The sequence below is a fragment of the Stenella coeruleoalba genome, assembly GCF_951394435.1.
Source record: "Stenella coeruleoalba genome assembly, chromosome: 7".
Taxonomy (NCBI): domain Eukaryota; kingdom Metazoa; phylum Chordata; class Mammalia; order Artiodactyla; family Delphinidae; genus Stenella; species Stenella coeruleoalba.
In genome coordinates, this window is record NC_137153.1 from 74,382,419 (window position 1) to 74,401,388 (window position 18,970).

Consider the following 18,970-nt stretch of genomic DNA (forward strand, 5'->3'; position numbering starts at 1 on the left):
TAAGCCCAGTTCCATCATGCCCTGCTGTAAATCAATCTACCCCTCCTGGGCTTAAGCTAGTTGGAGATTGGTTTCTATCCCTTACATAAAACCACCTAATACAAAACACTATCTTCCCTTGGATACCAAATTTCCTGAAGGAATGTCCATCCACAAAGAAAGACTGATGATAATTTTATCAATAGTAATGAAGGCTTTAAATTAGTTTTAAAATTTTATTTTGCAAGAATACGTGTCATGGTGCCAGTTATTGGAATTAAAACATTACAGCCTTCCTGTATGCCTTAGGACACTGGGGGCTCAATACATTTTAGGCCAATTAATCAACTTCCAAGGCAACTTAAAAATCTCTCAAGTATTGTCTGACTTTGAAACTAAATAAGAATCTCTCAAAATTTGATGTTCATTTGTATTTGTTCACTGTCCTTAAAAATATATGCTGGTTAATTATTCTTTTCACAACTTAGTGGCCTCAGAACTCTCTTAAAAGTAAACAAGCCAGCTGTGCTGAAACAGTTTTATAGGGAATGTGGGTCTATTTCTCAACCTCTCCCTCTCTTATAAAATTCTTTCATCATTTATTTACAAAAAGTTCTATTAGTGAGAAAACACAAATGGGTCCTTCATGTTATATTTATTTAGACTGATGGAAAGGTGGGTGGGGAGAGGAAGGTGTATACTTATGAGACTTAGGAACTAGCCTGACCCAAGAAAACTCAGCCAGTAAATACAGCAACTGTTCTAATTTCTCAGGACTGTTTTCATTCAGCTTGATTGTAATATCTATTCAAAGGGTCAAAACAACCAAAGAAACATTGTTCCCAAACACTCAACTTTATACATTTCAAAAGAGTCTTAGCTTCCATACAAAAACTGCTATCTGTTGGAGTGAACTGCAGAAACAGGACATTATTAGCGAGAACTGGGTCTGGCTACCTCTATTTTTATTTTTTACTTATTTTTTTAATTTACTTATTTAATTTATTTATTTTTGGCTGTGTTGGGTCTTCATTGCTGTGTGCAGGCTTTTTCTAGTTGCAGTGAGCGGGGGCTACTCTTCGTTGCAATGCGTGGGCTTCTCATTGCGGTGGCTTCTCTTGTCGTGGAGCACAGGCTCTAGGTGTGCGAGCTTCAGTAGTTGCAGCACACGGGCTCAGTAGTTGTTGTGCACAGGCTTAGTTGCTCCGCGGCATGTGGGATCTTCCTGGACCAGGGATCAAACCCGTGTCCCCTGCATTGGCAGGCGGATTCTCAACCACTGCGCCACCAGGGAAGCCCTGGCTACCTCTGTTTTTAAAGCTAAATTGTCCAATTGGTTCAATATGAAGAGAGCTGATTGTGTCTCATTCTTTCAAATATCCTTTGGTTGGTTTCTATAGAGGAGAGTATATACTGTAGCTGTTAAGTATGTGTCCTCAGGTGTCAGAATACCTGAGTTTTCACCTTGACTCTGGTAGTAAAAACAACTAGGTGATCTTGGGCAACGTTGCTTGGTCTTGTTTATTTGTAAAGTGGGGAAAATAATAATAATGCATATTATTTTTGTAAGGATTAAATGAGATAATGTGTGAAACACTTAATGTGGGTAGTTCTCAGTAAAAGTTTATTATTAGAATTGAAAGGAGGTCAGGCTGTGGAGTCAGATAGATAGGAGTCTGAATCCCTCCTTTGTTCCTTGCCTAGTTTGTTTGTTCAATTATGAAATGAAGATACTAAAACCTATTTCATGGGGTTGTAATGATGACTGACAAGTCTGACATGGTATTTGGCACATAGTAAATGAAACCTATTATTGTTGTTTTTATTCCACATTATATAAGTGAGCTTAGTGCTAGGCTTAGAGACCCATTAAGAAGTGGAATATGAAGAAAAGGGGTTGGAATTCCATTAAGTGATTCTGCATCTGAAGATTAATTGGAATCATACTTGATCAGTATGAGTCGAGGTACTTTGGCAGCCTGCAGTCCCTAGACCACAGGGCACAGTGAGTTACTTGGCTGTTTAGTACTTAACAGGGGCTCTCTAATGTTGGGGGCTTTCGGTATAACCACATCTGGGCATATTTTGTTAAGCCTCCATCCTGGCAGTCCATCCAGCTCACTGATAATTTCCATAGGCATAGTTTACCTACCTTCTGGATCGGTGACTCTATTACTGAACTAATTATCTTAAAAGCCCCATGAAAGCAAACAAAGCCCCCAAATATACTCATTTTCTACTTATGAATGACTTCACTAATCAGTCAAGAATAAGTTAGAATGTAGAAAAACTGCAGTACAATCTCTTTTGCTCACTCCACGGTAAGGTTTCATTCTCATCAAAACTGGGGATAATTATGCCATTATTAAAAAGATAGATATGAATTTGAAAATAATCTTACTGCATTAGTGTGACTAGTTATTTCAAGGATTTAAATGTGACTCAACCTCTTAAAACTAATATATCTGGCTTGTTTGGGTCTTTCCCAATTTTATTTATTGAAATAAGATAAGGTAATGATCAATTAAGAAAAACAACCAATCAGATAATGTATTCACCTAATGTACTGGTTCTCTACAGAGGGCAATTTGCTCCACGGGGGACATACAGCAATAGCTGGAGATGTTTTTGTTGTTGTGAGTGTTTGTGTGTGTGTGTGTGTGTGTGCATGCGCGCTCATGCACACACGTTACTGGCACCCAGTGGGTAGAGGCCAGGGATGCTGCTAAACATCCTATGATGCACAGGACAGTCCCCCGCCCCCCAACGAAGAATTATCTAGTCCAAGATAGCAATAGTGTCAAGAATGAGAAAACTTGGCTTAATTTTGCAGCTGTTATAGTTCTTCACTTTCATTGGGTCCATTTGAGAATATATTTGAGAATTTCACATTTGAGAATCTCATAGATGTCTGTCCCCTCTGTCCAGAAAATTCATACACCTACACATTTTTATACATAAATTGTGTGGAAAGCCAACAGATCCTCTCTCCTAAACCTCTTCTATAGACTAAGTGGAGACTCTGCTTTTAGATGTGGAAATTTTCACCACCATCTCAAATTCATTACTAAAGTACAAAGATGATGTAAGAGTGTTATACAGTAAGATACACATTTGTTTCCTACTCAAAAACCCCCCAAATGAACTGGGATTCAGCTTTGGGTAAGTAACTCAAGCTTATTGAATTCAAGTTTTTCCACTCTAGAGTGGGCTTTGTAATATTTTCCCTAAACAATGCTGGTTTTATAAACACCAAGCTTTTGTACAAAAGGATTAGGAATAGAGCAAGTAAGTATGCTCACCGATTTTTCCTTTTTCCATTGTATTTTAACAACGGTAACAGATATAATTTATCAACTACCTACTGTGAGCCAGACACTGTTGACCACTTAACCTGTGTTATTTCTAACTATCACCACAACCTGAAGAGATATGCATTTATTATTACTACTTGGAAATGAGTAAACTGCATCTCAAAGAGGTTAATAAATTGCTCAAGGTATTATAACCCTTTCCTTTTAGATTCAAAGTCTCCCTCTCTTCGTATGAGTTTGCCAGTGCTTTTGTAGGAAGAGTTTTTGTTATTTAAGACTCATTTTAGTAGAGTTACATATATACACACACAAAAAATAATAATAAATATTGATTTGCTGACTGAAAGGTAAGCAGTAATGATGTAAATAGTAAAACCTGAGTGAGAATGATGAAGGATATCTGTGGACCAACTGTTCAACTGTTTCAAGAGCTGATACAATGGGAGTGGAGTGGAGGACATTAGGAATGAGATTTTTCAGTAAGAGCTGTTTGCCATAGTAAAATGGATGTACTTAGCTTTTCCATATATGCCCTGTAAAGGTTAAGTAAGGGGACACACTTAGAAAAGTGGGGTAACTGATAAAAAGCACTGAGCATCAGACTCTGATTCTTCCTCTAGTAAGTTTGGAGAGGGGGCTGATTTACTTGTGCATTTCCCAGGGTTACACCGATGCTGTCCCGTGAGGGCTCAGTCTTTATGGAGAAAGTCTGGAAACTAGTGTATGGTCCAGGAATACCGGAACAAGTCCACAGCCATATGTGGGAAGCGTATTAACTTGGCACTTGGGATTCTTTTTTTAAAAGAATAAGATAAGTAGGAGCATCATTCTGGAACCTAGTTTTCAACAGATATCATTCTCCAGTAATGTAACAAAACACAAAATATTGACAGAACTTAATGTTCAACTCAAACTCAACCTAACTCAACTCAAATAAACTATGTTTTTTTCCCCTCTGTGTAGGGAAAGATGTTTTTCCAGAACTTCATTAAGAAAAAAGGAATCTGTTAAAAATTTACAGTGGAGATCCATACCTTCTCCGATATAAAATGCAACTTCTGTGTGAAGGCTTCCCTGACCAACCGTCTCTTTTCCATGCTCCTGAGGTATTTTATACACAACTGTGTTACAGCATTCTCACACTGTATGGTAATCACTTCTCTCTTTCTCTCATCATCTACCTTATTAAATGAGTGTCCTTATATACCCAACTCCTACCCAGGTGCCTGGCGCAAAATAGATGATGTTTATAAATATTTGTCAGTAAGTGAATGAGTGATAGTTAATCCTCCAGTTATGTATTAATAATATATAGATGTAATCAAACTTCTGAACACTCAAAAGGAATTAAAATATAAAACACCCCCAGGGCCATCTCAGACATTGACAGCAGACCCAAATGAATTATTTCTCTCTTCCTATGATAACCACTCCTTCTCTGAGAACTTATAACATGGAATCAGAGGACCCTGCTTACCATTTTTCCAATCATCATTACATATGGGCCCAAATACTTGTTCACGCCGAAGATGTCTAATAGACGAATGTACCAATAAATGATGTTCACACAATAGATGACCCTCCCGTCACTCCTGAAGGGCTGGTCTTGGAGACGAAGGATCATTCCAACAGAGAACAGAAGGATGGCTATGAGGTCTGTGACATTCCAGTACTCTTGCAGCCACACCTTTACTTTTTGTAGCAATTTCCCTGGCTCTGACATCAAAATCTAAAAGTCAGGAAAGAGAGTGGGGTTAGGTTTGATTTCTGTCTATATTTTCAGCCCAGTTGCAAAGTGCTTGGTCTGTTAGCTGATATCAGTAGCTTGTTTTGTCTACCTGTATCTACTCATCTGGATGGCCTAAGCTTAGCTCAGTTGTATATAAGCAATTAAGTTTGTTCCTTTGGGATGCCTTACAATTCTAAGACATGCATTAGGGTTTTGCTATAAAATTATTGATTCCTAATACCCTGCAAATCTCCAAAATCCTCCTTCATCTCAGTAAATGGTATCACCATATTGAGCTACTCAGGCCACTAACTTAGGAGGACTCCTTCATTCCTCTTTCATACCCATATCCTCTGCATCAACATGTCCTATTACCTATATTTCCAAATACGACCTAGTCCAACCACTTCTCACCACCTTCACTGTTGCCACTCTATCCTAAGCCCCATTATATTGCCCAGATGATTGCAACAGCCTTCTAACTGGTATCCCTGCCACCACTGTTGCCTGACCAGCCTCAATGTATTCTCTGAGCAGCACACAGAAAGACCTTTAAAAGCCTAAGCCGTGAGCTGGGTGGTGATTACACAGTTGTATGGGTAGGTAAAAACTCATCAAGCTGTACCCTTATGAGTTGTTCGTTTTCTTACTGGTGAATTATACCTCAATTTAAAAAAGAGAGAGACTTGAGAGACATATGAACAACAGCAAAACTAAAGCAAATTGTGATAACTGAATATTTAAGCCTTCTGATGGCTTCCATTACGAATACAGAAAGATCCAAACTCCTTACAGTGGCCTCATTTCATGTCCCACCATATCCTCCCCGTTCACTACCCTGAGGCCATAGTGGTTTGCTCTTAAGCATAACAAATCCATTCCATACTCAGGACATTTGCACTTGTTCCTTTTGTTGGGCATTTTCTTCTCCCAGATTTTTACATGTCTGGGTTCTCCTTATACGCAAGGTCTCCACTCAAATTTCCCCTTCTTAGGAAGAACTTCTTTGACCACCTCCCTGCAGTGGTCTCCACACGCCCAAGCCACTAATACATTATCCTACTCTATTTTTTGAAGATTTTTATCACTATACGGAATCTTCTGCATGCATGTATACGTGTGCGTACACGTACGCATGCCAGTCTAGCTAGCTAGCTATCTTCTATCCATGCATCCCTCTCAACATCCATCCATCTCTCCTCTCATCTATAACTGTAAACTTTGAGGACAGACCCTTTGTTTCCCAGGCCCTGCTACATAACAGACACTCAAGAAATATGTGTTGACTGATTGTTGCAGAGACACCTCATAGCAATTCCCCACTCCCTTGTATATCTTAACTGCTGGGTGGTACTCTGAATTATCTTAAATCTAGAGGGGCTTTTTGCTGCTCCACACTCTATGAAATGAACAGTTGGATAGCAGGAGTTGACACCCATTCTGCACCACAGGATGTGAGGAACCTGGTGAGGCTATACAGTAGGGCTACCTTCACGAATCACTTGTGTTTGCCTCTGAGACTTCCACCTCTTCAAGCCATGACACACCCCTTTCCCGACTCAGGACCTCTCAAAGGAGAGGAGTGCAAAGACTGGGGCCAGGTCTAATCTACAGCTATTTATTTGAATCCTCACGGTGCCTTTAATAGCTTGCCTTGGCCTGAAACATTAAGGAAGGGAGGTTTTAGTGAGTCAGGACTGGGGCTTGGAAGGCTGAGCAAGATACCAGGAGCCACGTGGCAGCCTCATTCTTCATCCTCTAGTGCCTCATTCCTAAACCCTAGCCCTTAGCATGCATCGGAATCACCTGGAGGGCTGGTGAAAACACAGTTGCCTGGGCCCCACCCCTGGAGTTTCTGCTTCAGTATGCCTGTGTGGGGCTTGAGGATTTACATTTCTAAAAGCTCCCAGGTCATGCTGGTGACCACAGGTTGGGAGCCACTGTCCTACCCATGAAGAATTCCTGCAGCAGCTATTGTCCTGATGGCTTCCCACCCAGGCTCCACCTTAACTAGGGGAAAAAACCTGTCTGTGCACAAGCGTATGTGCTGAGGTGGGGAATGCCTTAGAGTTTCTCTAACCCTTTGCCCACACTCGCCTAAGGTTTATAGTATATATGTATATGTATTTTAAATAGTTAAAGTATTTTTCTGAAATCTCAACGTAAAAAGAGATAAAAGCAGAGTGGCTGGGGTGAGGTCTCTCTTAGGATCCCAAGGATCCGGGGAGCGTCTCAGTTTGCAACCTCGCGGGGAGTGGAAAGAGCCGTGGGCCTAGGGCCGGGTCAGTCGGGTTTAAGACCCAGCTCTCCTCTCTAGCTGTGGGACGCAGAAAAATTGCTCAATCCCTCCTGGGTCTTGGTTCCCATACCTGTGCAGTGGAGATGTCTTCACAGCGCGCCACCTCCCTCACGACTCGCGGGGAGGAGGCCCCACGTGAGAAGCTGCCTACCCGCAGCCGGGGGCAGTTACGCGCTATCACGTGATGACCGGGCTTGTTTGGCTGACTGCGCGCAGAAGTACGTATGCCGGAAGGGGCGGGCCCCGGGAGAAACCACAGCGCCCGCCTATGTCCCCGGAGGCGCGGAAGCCTACAGACTTTCCCCTGTTTTCAGGCTCCTGCGTCTGAGGTCTGGAGGGCCCGCGTGCTGTGAGGAGGCACCAGGCGGGACGCTCGGCGCCTGAGCATGTCCTTACTGGGTTCAGGGACGTGGGGTGAGGGGCCAGGGCGCAACCTCATTGGGCCGAAGGGAAGGTCAGATACTTAGGTGGTCAGTGCCTCCCGCCCCACTACTTCCTCGGAAACAAGGACTCTTGGTTGACCCCCCGCTGACCCCAGGCTCCACAGCCTGCTCTCCCCGCTGTTATATTGCCGCCTCAGGAGAAATGGATAGCCAGCCTGGAGATTCCTGGCAGCCCGCCGGCTTGGCAGCCTCTTCCAGAACAGTCCGTGGAGTACAGACTGCTCCCTGTCTTCTTCCAGTCTAGTCCCTGGAGAGATTCCAGTCTCCCTGCTCAAGTCTCTCCCTTTTCTGCTTGTCCTGGGGAAGGAATAGGCATCTGGGCTTTAAATCACAAAGCCAGTGAGCTGGCGCTGCACAGCAACAGAGCCCTCAGCAGTTGCGGCCTCAGTTCTCAGAGAGCTACACAAAGACCAAAGCGAATTTATTACTGTTTTCAGTTTACAAATGGGAAATGCACAACAGTGGTCAGGAAGTGGAAGACATTATGAATGGGAAAGCCTAAGAGTAGACAACTAGTTGGAATGAGGCAAAGGCAGCCACTTAAAAAAAAAAAAAATCCAGTCCCTTATAAAATGGTACTCTCAGGATAGGGGCATGCTGGTTAGAATTTAAATATCCCCAAAGCAGTTAAAAAACCCAAGGAAGGGCTCTAAATATTTATACATGTTTGCTTTTTTTAAAAAAATGATCCCACTTTTTCTCTGGAGGAGAACATTCTAGAGCTAAGCCCTAAGAGAGTAAGGCCCTTTTAACCTTAGTAATGAAGGCAAGGGTGAATTTGTGGGTTTGTAGGAATCCTTTTTTCTATGGAGCTCAATATATTTTCCTACTCACTGTAGTACAGCAAGTAGGGTTGTTCCAGAGCTCTCGAGAATGCAGTGGACTTGACAGGGAGTAAGAAATGCAGAGGAATCATTATAACTTACAAGCCTGCCTCCCCTGTGGGCTTGGGAATGGGCTTTGGGAGCTTGTTGGGCAGGGTTGCAGAGCCCTCTGGTGGATTATTGCTTGACTACATTTATTCTAATGGCTCTGAATCTGATGACCCGAGGCTAGCTTTGACTTCAAGTCACAGGAGGGTGGCATTTTGATGGCTCCTTTTATGCGATGGCGTTGGGGGGAGAAGAGAGGGACCCACATCCTCAACCTGAAGGACAAGAAATATGCTCAATTCACTTAGGGCTGGTAGAGAGGCTGGTGCCCAGCAGGGACATAATAAATGTTGAGAAGGAATAAACCAGGGAATAAATTAATGAATGAAAGCATAGTTCCTCCTAGAGCTGCTGAAATGCATTTGCAGAATCATAGGTATTGGTGGACTGTGTCCAAAGAGACACAGAGTAAGGGGTTGCAATGGGAGTTAAAAGTGGAAAATTTAAAGATTAAAAAAAACTTTCTTAAAGTAGAAAAAATTTTAAAGTCATGTTTATCAGGACGAGGAAAGAGAGGTGTAAACAGTGTTGAAGACAACTGGAGGGTTTCTTGGGGTAAGAGATAACTCTAGCAGAAAACAGACTAGATCCCAAACATGCATGGACTGACAACCTATAAACACACACTGAGGCCTCCCAGGTCTGTCAGCAGCTGTGGAAGCCAAGTCCTTTATTTCTGTGGCAGTGTTAGAGAAATAGTTTCTGGCTTAACTTGGATCCCGAGTGTTCCATGATCCCCTCTATCCACAGATGTAACTAACCACTGTCTTTCTCCTCTGTTCTCTTTTATGAAAGCAGTTACCTCTCTCATCTTTTCTATTCCCAGGGTGAAAATATAGGAAATGACGATCCATTCCTGGGTGGAAGGCCAGCGCTCCATCTTCACTAACACGATATAGTTGAAGAGCATCAAGTATCCGATGTACGCCAGCTGTAAGGAAACACAATACAGTGCTCTGGCTGCGAAGACCTGGGAGCCCTGCCCTTGCGCCAGGCCACTGTGAGTCAGGACACAACAAGGTCAGCAAGCAGGACTAGGAATTCACGACGAAATGAACTTCTAGGCTCTAAACGATCAAAAGAAGTTTAAAAGACTGTGATTTTGAAATAATTTGATATACAATCTTCCTTTTGATCCTTGCGTGTCTCTGCGTCCCAGTACTTTGCTCGTACCTATGTGTCATGATGCACCATTTTGTTTTGCAATTCCCTGTTTCTCGTATTTTCTTGGCTAAAAATGGAACCTCTTTTCTCAGGGGCTGCTCTTGCTCATGCATGAGCCTTGGGTCCTTGAACTAGGACAGCACAGTGAATTTTTGCCTAATGAATGCCAGATAGATTAAATGTCTGTAAGAAGGAAAGGCAGACACATGCTATACGTGTAAATTGGTCAAACCGACATAAATAATAGCCCGGAATTTCTTGGAGCCCCACTTTAATTCTCTTCTATGTTAATATCTTCCTTTTTCTCCTATCTTAATGTGCTTGGTTTGGCGGTACCCTGGGAAGGTTTTACCTCTTATCCCAGGCACTACTTTCCTGCCCTATCCAAGCTGGGATATTCCTTCCTGGTTTCTGCTTCTTTGAACAAAACAAGAGAAGACAAGCAATTTATAGGAAAGAATGAGTCTGTAAGGCCGACTGTGGCTTGGAGTAAGGTTTAATCCTCAGGAGGCACTAGCACTGCAGGTTGAGCCCTGATGGAACTAGCTGAGTTGCTGGATGTCCCAGGAAAACGCCTCAGGGTTCAGGTTTGGTGAATGCCACTGGACAACTCAGGTACGTCTAGATGAGTGGAGTATAGGAGGGCTAGTGAGGTTCTTACATAAGGGGCTGAGGAGCCTCTGGAGAAAAAAACTCATCCTAGGGGCAATGGCATAGAAGTTAAGCCTTTTCTAGGCAAGGCTTCAGGCCGAGTAAGGTACTTGCTGCCTTTAGGGGCCTCAGGGGCTGTGAATAGGAGCTAAGAGTGAATTTATTGAAATCGGCACTCTTTGGAGCTTAGGTAGCAAAGAACAGGATATGGTGTGGGCAAAAGGATTGAGACCTTGAGAATTTTGGAGATACAGCATGATTCTGGAGCCCTGGAGGCAGCTTAGAAGGTGGAGAAAGATGCAGCCTGGCTGGGAGACAGGGGAACGGGTGGCCCTGCAGAGCTAGAGAAACACTGCTTTCTCTACTAACGGACCTCTTTCCTTCCCTTTTTCTTTTTTCTTCTGCTTTTTTTCCTTTTTCCCCTTCTTTTCTTTTTCTCTCCCCTTTTCTTTTTCTTCCTGTTTTTTAAATCCCTTTTTCTTTTCTTCTCTTTTTCTTCCTGTTTTATTCCCTTTTCTTTTTATCCTCCCCCTTTCTTTTTACCCTCCCCTTTTCCTTTTTTCCTCCCTTTCCTTTTTTCTTCCTTTTCTCCCTTTTCTTTTTTCCTCCCTTTCCTTCTTTTTTATCCCCCTTTTCTTTTTTCTCCCCCCTTTTCCTTTTTATCCTCCCCCCTTTTCTTTTTTTCTTCTTTTTCTTATTTCTTCCCTTTTCCTTTTTTTCCCCCTTCTCATTTAAAAAATAAATGAATACATAGGTCCTTAATATGAGTCAAAGGTACTTTCTGAAACACTATTACACTGATGGATTTATAGACACAGAGATATAACTTTTCATCTCTTGAAGGGTGGGCATATATCAGAGTTGAATTGAGATCACGTATGAAAGTGAGACGGCAGCTGCATAGATGCTGGAGGATCAGCAGACCTCCTCCCCATCCTGAGAGATTCACTTTGGTATACGCCCCGCCCAAGGACCACCATTTATAACCATGCCTCAGTTCCTACCCCACCCTCTTCGGGATCATTAGCATGTTGTGAAAAACCTCACCTGAAAAGAGTCTACTCAATGTGAAAGCGTGTAGGATGGTGTTTAGAGTGTAAATCGTTTCATATGGTTCCTGTTTACCATTATACACTGGCATCCACTCTCTAGTCCCTGTGAGTTCTGTATTTTACAAAACACAAGGAAAGGACTTCAGTGGATAAACGGTGAAATATGCTCTTAGCCTCCTTCTGACCTGAAATCCTTCTCTCTTTCTAGTTGCTTCCTTCTCTTTGTTGGACCAAATTCCACTGCTTCCAGTGGGCCTTGTTAACTGCCCAGGTTTTGTCATTTTACTCAGTTCATTACAAAACATTTCAAAGCGTTATCTTCTCTTGTCACAGGTAGGCCCAGTGACACACACACAACTCTTCCAGAACCTCTTCATTTCAGTACTTAAATAACCCCTTCAATCTGCCTCTCTCCTCTGAACACAGGTCTAATGTACTTGTTTGGCAGAAGGACTAGTGTTGGTGGAAGGAATGTAGACGCAAAGTCAGTGAAACTTGGATTTAAATCCTGGCTCAAGTACATCCCAGCTGTATCTTTTTGTGTAAAATCACTTCGCCTGCCTGGGCCTCCCTTCTGTGAAATGGAGATGTTTGCTACCGACCCTGTAGAGCTTTCAGAAGGATGGGGGAGGGGAATATGCATCTACCTCCTGATACAGTATAGAGGCCCAATGAATGGTGACTGATATTATTATACACCTCTTTTTTCAAGAAACTTCTATGCCTCTCGCCTCCTCTTACCTCAGTCCTTCCTTCCTTTTTTACCCCCCTTAACTACTCATACCTCTCTTCTTCTTTTTTCTTTTTTAAATTGACCTCATTGCTTATGCCTCCTCCACGAACATCCTTTTTAGCTCCTGCCTATTTTTTAAATCAGTTACTCTACAATGCTTTTCTTTCCATAAACAAGCTACAATATAATATTTTGGGACAACTCTCAAAATACGGACTTCCAAAAATAGGGCTTTAAACATGTTTCAGTGGTACAACAGAGGACTGGATGCTGCCTTGGAAGAAACCTATCTTAGAACTCGCTAACATTCATGGGGCCTTGCTGCAGATAACCCTAACATGACATGCTTTAATGTGTGTGTGTGTGTGTGAATATATATTCACATATACACACACATATATATTCTGTAAGCTTTAACAAGCTGTGTGTAGAATGCCATAGCTTCGAAAAGAAACAGAACCTTGTGATTCTTAAGTTAGTGGGAATCCTATAAGAATTTGTATTTTATTTGCTTATATATTTTTATAAATTTACCATTAACCAAGGTGCCTGACTCCTAAGGTATGAAATGCGAGCACCAAAGCCTGCTGAAGCTGCCTGGGGATCCCTGGTGGGGCCTGGCCATCCCCGCTTCTTCCCAGGCCTTTTCCTACTGCCACTAGAGCGTGGAGGGGCCCATCGTGTTAGCAGAGGAAGGAGTCTGTTCCTGCTGGAGAAGCCCAGAGCACACCCGGTGCCCTCTGACCTGGCACCACTTTGCACCTTGAACTGGCATCCTCTCCAGCTGGGCACTTGAAACAGGCCCTCACCACAAACTGGTCTGGGAGCCAGTTGGATCCCTGCCTCCTTTATTCTTGGAACAGAAGAGGACTCAACCTGCTCCTCTGGAAACTTGCTAAGACATGGAAGTGAGGTTATGTGGAAGTGAGGTGTGTCCTACCTTTCAGAACCTTGGGAGTGTAGAAGGGGACACTTTGGGAAATCAAGTTGGGAACTACTCTTACAGAAAAAAACACAACCAAAAGCAAATGGGCCCTTTGATCTAAAGCTGCATTTTACTGTTAAGCATCTCTGGGGACTTTAAAGATTGACACTCCGCATCTCCATTTACTTCTTTGAGGCTTTGTCAATACATATGGATTTCTGAAAATCATTGTGGAAACACAATCAGACATGACTGGAGCATCCAGTCTGATGGGTTTGTGGAGGGTAACCAGTCAGCCATACAGAAGGGAGCTGGACACGTGGGCCCCACTTCTCAAAGGGACAGCCTTACAACCTGCAGTATATGGTACAAGAAAAGCAGTATGCCCCAAGCTTCCCAGACCACAAGACTCACCTGGGAAGCTTGTTAAACACAACCGCTCGGGCTCCTCCCTGGAGATTTCATTTAGTGGGTCTGTGATAGGGCCAGGAATTTGCATTTCTAACACAATCCCTTATCATCATGGAAGTTTTGGAAATACCAGGCTGAAAACTCAGCCCTTTGTCTAGGGCAGTGGTTCTCGTCCCTGGCTACTCATTACAACCACTTGGGAGCTTTGAAATATCCTGATGTCCTGGCTGTGCCCCAGAACAATGTCAACAGAATCTCCAGGAAAAGAACCCAGGCATCTTTTTAAGTAGATAAACGTATCGATTAAATAGAACTCAGGTTTGTTTTTTTTTAAGCACTCCAGGTGATTCTAATGCGTAGCCAAGGCTCAGAACCACTGGCAAGGCATCTGTGATTTAAAAACATTCTGGGCTAACAAATTGCCTCAGCTGAGTAAATGGGGACTAGAGGAATCAAGGAAGTAAAATTAATACTGAATTCAGACAAAGAAAAAAAGAGATGCCTTGGAAGGGTAAGAGATGCTAGTATTCTATTTGTAAAGGTGATAGATAATTCTTGATACTACTACTGGTTTCTTTCATGCTCTAGATCAGGAGTCTGTAAACATTTTCTGTAAAGGACCAGATAATTTTTAAGGCTTTGTGGGCCAGATGGTCTCTATCGCAAGTAATCAACTCAACAGTTGTAGCACAAAAGCACCCACACTATAGGTAAATGAATGAGTTTGGCTGTATTCCAGGAAAACTTTTTTATGGACACATGAATTACATGTGAATTTCATGTAATTTTCATGTGTCACAAATTAGTCTTCAGTAGATTTTATTTCAACTCTTTAAAAATGTAAAAAACATTCTTAGCTCACGGGCCACAATAATGGGCAGTGGGCTGGGTCTGGCCTGTTAGCTGTAGTTTGCCACGCTTTGTCCTAGACAATTAAAGCAGTCTAATATAAGAGAAAGGTAGGTATTCAATAAATGATAGTTTATCATTGTTGCCTGGGTGGATGAATAAAACACTGACCTTTGCTCTGCAATGGGACCAGCCTAGGAATAACAAGTTACATTTATATTGTGCTTACGTGTTCCAGGCCCTGTTCTAAGTGCTTTACATATTTTAACACAGTTAATCTTTACCAAACCTTATAAAGTAGGTACTATTACTATCCCCATCTTAAGAAAACTGGGAACGTAGTGCTAAAGTAACTTGCTTAAGATGACACAATAATAAAGAGGCCCAGACAGGATTTCTACTTAGGCTGTCTGACTGCAAAGTCCATGCTTGCCACCACTCTGTTGTTTTCTGCAAGGTAAAAATAGTGTATATCTGCATGCAATAGATAAATAGAAATGATTTCTGCATGCCTCAGTTATTTTTTTGGGGAGGGGGGAAGGATTTTTTTTAATGCTAATAAATTTAAACTTTAAATTTTTACTTCACTAAAAAGATCATATTTGTATTTTAATAATTTCCCATCCTCTTTGAAGACCAAACTTTAAAGTATTGGTTTTCAACTTGTGGCAGTTTTACCCCACAAGGAGACATTTGGCAATGTCTGGAGACATTTTGGTTTCCTACTTGGGGGCTGGAGACTGCTACTGGCATCTAGTGGACAGAGGCCGGGGATGCTGCTGCGCATGGACAGCCCTCCTAAACAAAGAATTATTCCGCCCCACATGTCAATCGTGCAGAGGCTGGGAAAGCCTGGCTTAAAGCCAGCGTTGAGTGTTAGCATACAGGACCACACAAAAAGGACCTCATCTGGTCATTTGCGTCATCTCGGCCTCAGACTCAGATTATCCTGTTGCTGACTCAAGTGACTGGTGTGGAGCTGGTTGTGAAAAAGGCCAAAAATACAGATGCACTATCTTTCATCTGGCACAGCTCCACCGTTGGCTGGAGAGCAGCAGAGACGACCTGGGTCAAAGCTCACCTTAAGCTTAAAACATCATGAAAAACAGGGGCAGACGGGCCATTTCTCCCATATGAGGAGGCTATTTCAGGGATAATCTTTTATCTTGTGGGCAGAAAATATTTGCAGGGTGTGCTTACTGGACAGTATTTGCTGTGATTGTAGGTTGCTTTGCATGTTTTTTGCTGCTTTGGTTTGCATGTTGTTTAACGGTGTCAGAGCAAGAAAGGTTGTTTGATGACATACCGGATTGGGAGTAATTACACACTTCTGATCCCCATCTTTAGTGGTTTTCCTTTTAACACTCTGCTCAGCCCTTACCCACCAAATGTCCCCCCAAACCCAGGGCTGGTGTCTAAAATGGGCAACTCTGATCCATTGCTCATCCATCCAGAAAAGGGAAGCGTTTTGTAGAAGGACCTCTACTTCCCTTCTAGACTAGACTCATATTCATCTCACCTCTATTCTGCTAGTTCTCACTTTTACCATTTCCTTTCTTTTCTGCAAGGAGGAGAAATGTAGAAGCTGTGGAAGCTGCCTCACAGACTCCACAAATCTTGCAAAGCTACAGGAAAAAGCAAGGTCACAGAGCCATTATTCCTGCCTGTATGGTCTTTATATAATGACTTGTAGAAGAAACCACCCAGGTGTGTGAGAAACTGACATTGACTCTTTGTGGCCTTTTCTCCTTTAATAAAAGGAGAAAAGGAAAGATGCTTACAGTGTAGAACCAGAACTTCACAATGGGTGCATTGTAGAATTCATAGATTTTTCTGCCCAGGGGGATTAACCGGTGTCTGCTCTGAACTTCCTCTTCATCCTTCTTCCTGGAGGACTCCCCGTTGTTTCGTCCCAACATTGCCTACAGTGGAAGAGAACCAATACCATCACAGCAGGGTTCTGCAGAACATGTTTCAACATGTATCTCATTTTATAGATGGGGAAAGTGTGTTCATAGAACCTAACAGCTTTGTTCAGGGCCCCCAGAGATTTAGAGATTGTGCCTTCCCTAAGCGTGCATTTGCATTATACATAGAATCTATGTATCCTTTCCCTGGGATGGAAGGCCTTAGGGATACTTCTTGACCATTCTCTTCTCTTCCAGCCTGGAACGTCTGGAAGATGAGCTGTTGGAAGATACCCAGAGTTCTGAGAGACAGAAAGAGCGTAACCTGGAAAGGCCAGGAATCTATCATTCCTCCCAACCCCTCTCTCCCTTTATGTATCATGAAACAGGCAGGTCTGGGTTCTCTACTCATGCTAACGACTCTTAAGTCAAGGGTAAATTGGACTAGTAATACCTTATTTATCCGAAGGTGTTGAATATTCAAGAGGTTAAGTTATCTGTAGTGCCTGAACTTAGGAATGTCTACCCAACTCCTAGGCATATGCCTCGGTTCCCTGATTTCAAACCCTGTAAAGCCTGAATTACTGCTGGTGCTAGTTTGGTGATTCCTGGGCACACTGCCTTCCTCTGCGTGGCAGAGTCAACCAGATGGGACTGGAAGTCAGGGCTGACCAGAAAAGGCCCTAATCTCCCAAGTTATTACAGGTCTCCTTAAGAATTCACTATTTCCTCCTCATTTCTGACAGGAGAAGCGGCAACAACAATTAAACATCACTAAAAAGGCAGAACTTGAGAAAAAGCGGACACAGAAAGGGACTGGGTCCTACCCTGGACACTTAGAATCTGTGGCACCTTGGGCAACTCTTTTAACCTCTCTGAGACTTAGTTTCTTTAACTGTAAAATAAGGGTAGTAATAGCACCTGATAGAGGGTAGGTTTACAAATCAATCGGCATCTGGAACGTAATAAGTGCTCGGTAAAGATTAGCTGGTCTTTAAAGTGAACTAAGACCTTCTCGGGTACTCGTGACTGAAATGATCTAGTTGGGATCTCTCACAAGAAAAAAAAAGTATGATATTAGGCACCTATTACAGCACAATTTCTTGGCTTTAATTCTTTCCATATTGTTCTAAGCAAGGTTCGTTCTACAATGTTTGGGAAATGAAATTTTTATTAAGTGTGAGAACAGGGTAAAACCTTATAACTACTGAAGACAGATAAGAATTTGGGAGAAGAAAAAGTATAGGAATATGGGTTTAAAGTTGCAGATCTAATTACCAAAATAATTTACCTTGAAGTTGATAACAGAGACAACAACTAGATAATTCTGGTTTCAAACTACCTTACCCACAATATAGATATATTAGTTTCAACTATTTTTGTCATTGCCTCAAATATCCACTTTACTCAAATATGTAACAATCAACAAATGATTTACCTGTAACCATAGGATTTCGGGAAAGGGTAACTTCCATTTCTTTATGGACTCTCTGGCTGGAAAAGTACCTTGAACTAATGAATAGGTAAGATTCCATACTATGGCCCATCTAAGAATTTATTTTGATCAGTGAGCTGAGTCAATCTTTGTGATGGATATAGCACACTAGACAGCAATAGGGTTCTATAAATATCGATCATCGACCTCAGGAAACTCTGAAGTTACATGATATTTCTCTTCTATAATTTATAATATATGTAACATAATTATCCTACTTCTATTCTGCTTATTTATATGCTCAATAATACAAGACCATTTGGGTACACAATTAGATGAGAGTAAAGGCAGCTTGGAGGGTTTTAGGCATCTTGGAGAATGGCATCTTGGGGTAACCTCTAGGGACGGTGGCTTTCCCAACAGAGTTGTAACAATGCCCTGGGTCCGTGGATGTGTTGAGGCTTTATTAGGAAAAATTCAAGACACTTACCTAGCAAGGCAGGTAAAACAAAGTGAAAAACAGAACAATCTATTTTGCCTTTATTGTTCAAAAATATTTCAAAGTGAGTGCATTTTTAAGAGGCTTGTCTTTCATGGTTTAAGTAAAGCATTTTCGACATTTCATTAATTCCAGCTTAAGCAGCGTAACTTGCTGATTTTGTTGATTTCTTTTCCCAGTAGTCAAACATTTCCTTAGCCTACATTTCTTAAAGCAGATTGTAACAGGGTCAAATACAGACATGACTGCACGATATGGATTTCAGAATCTTTGCTGGCTAGACACAGATGTCAAGTCTGGGAAAGATCCTTTGAGGTGAACTAAGCTATTAAAGGCTACTAAAGTGAAGCAAACTGAAGCTGATATTCCATGTATAATTTTGGAAGGGCCAAGGGAAAATGTTCCATTCCAAGAGAGGATACATTGGTTTAACACAGAAGCTCAAATATCAATGCTATGAAGGGAGTGGAGTTGTCAACAAGCTGTATTCTCCAATCCTGTCTGGGGTGAGCTGAGACCAGTGGTCCAGCAGTAACAGAATTTGTCATTAGGGTGAAAGAAAGTGCCACCTTAAAAACAAGTGCTGTCCAACCCTGACTTTGCCAGCCCATAAGTCCTTTCCTTCCTTTCCTTCTCCCTGCTGTTTCA

At 42.2% G+C, this 18,970-nt stretch overlaps 1 protein-coding gene across 13 annotated transcripts in view; it reads right to left on the reverse strand.

Annotated features, from left to right (window-relative positions):
- The window catches only part of TRPM3 (transient receptor potential cation channel subfamily M member 3), a 1,004,761-nt gene that overhangs the window by 64,176 nt on the left and 921,615 nt on the right, over positions 1–18,970 (reverse strand). For 12 of the 13 annotated variants that reach the window (XR_013829197.1, XM_079927590.1, XM_079927589.1 and 9 more), the window contains 3 exons: positions 16,263–16,403; positions 9,499–9,627; positions 4,771–5,022 (listed from right to left, as the gene is read on the reverse strand). Coding sequence is in view for 12 of the 13 variants with exons in the window: in XM_079927590.1 (XP_079783716.1) it covers positions 4,771–5,022; positions 9,499–9,627; positions 16,263–16,403 (522 nt within the window). In the remaining variant the exon portion in view is untranslated. Of the gene's footprint in view, positions 1–4,770; positions 5,023–7,391; positions 7,585–9,498; positions 9,628–16,262; positions 16,404–18,970 lie in introns of those variants that run through there. The other variant, XM_079927584.1, reaches the window with a different exon arrangement.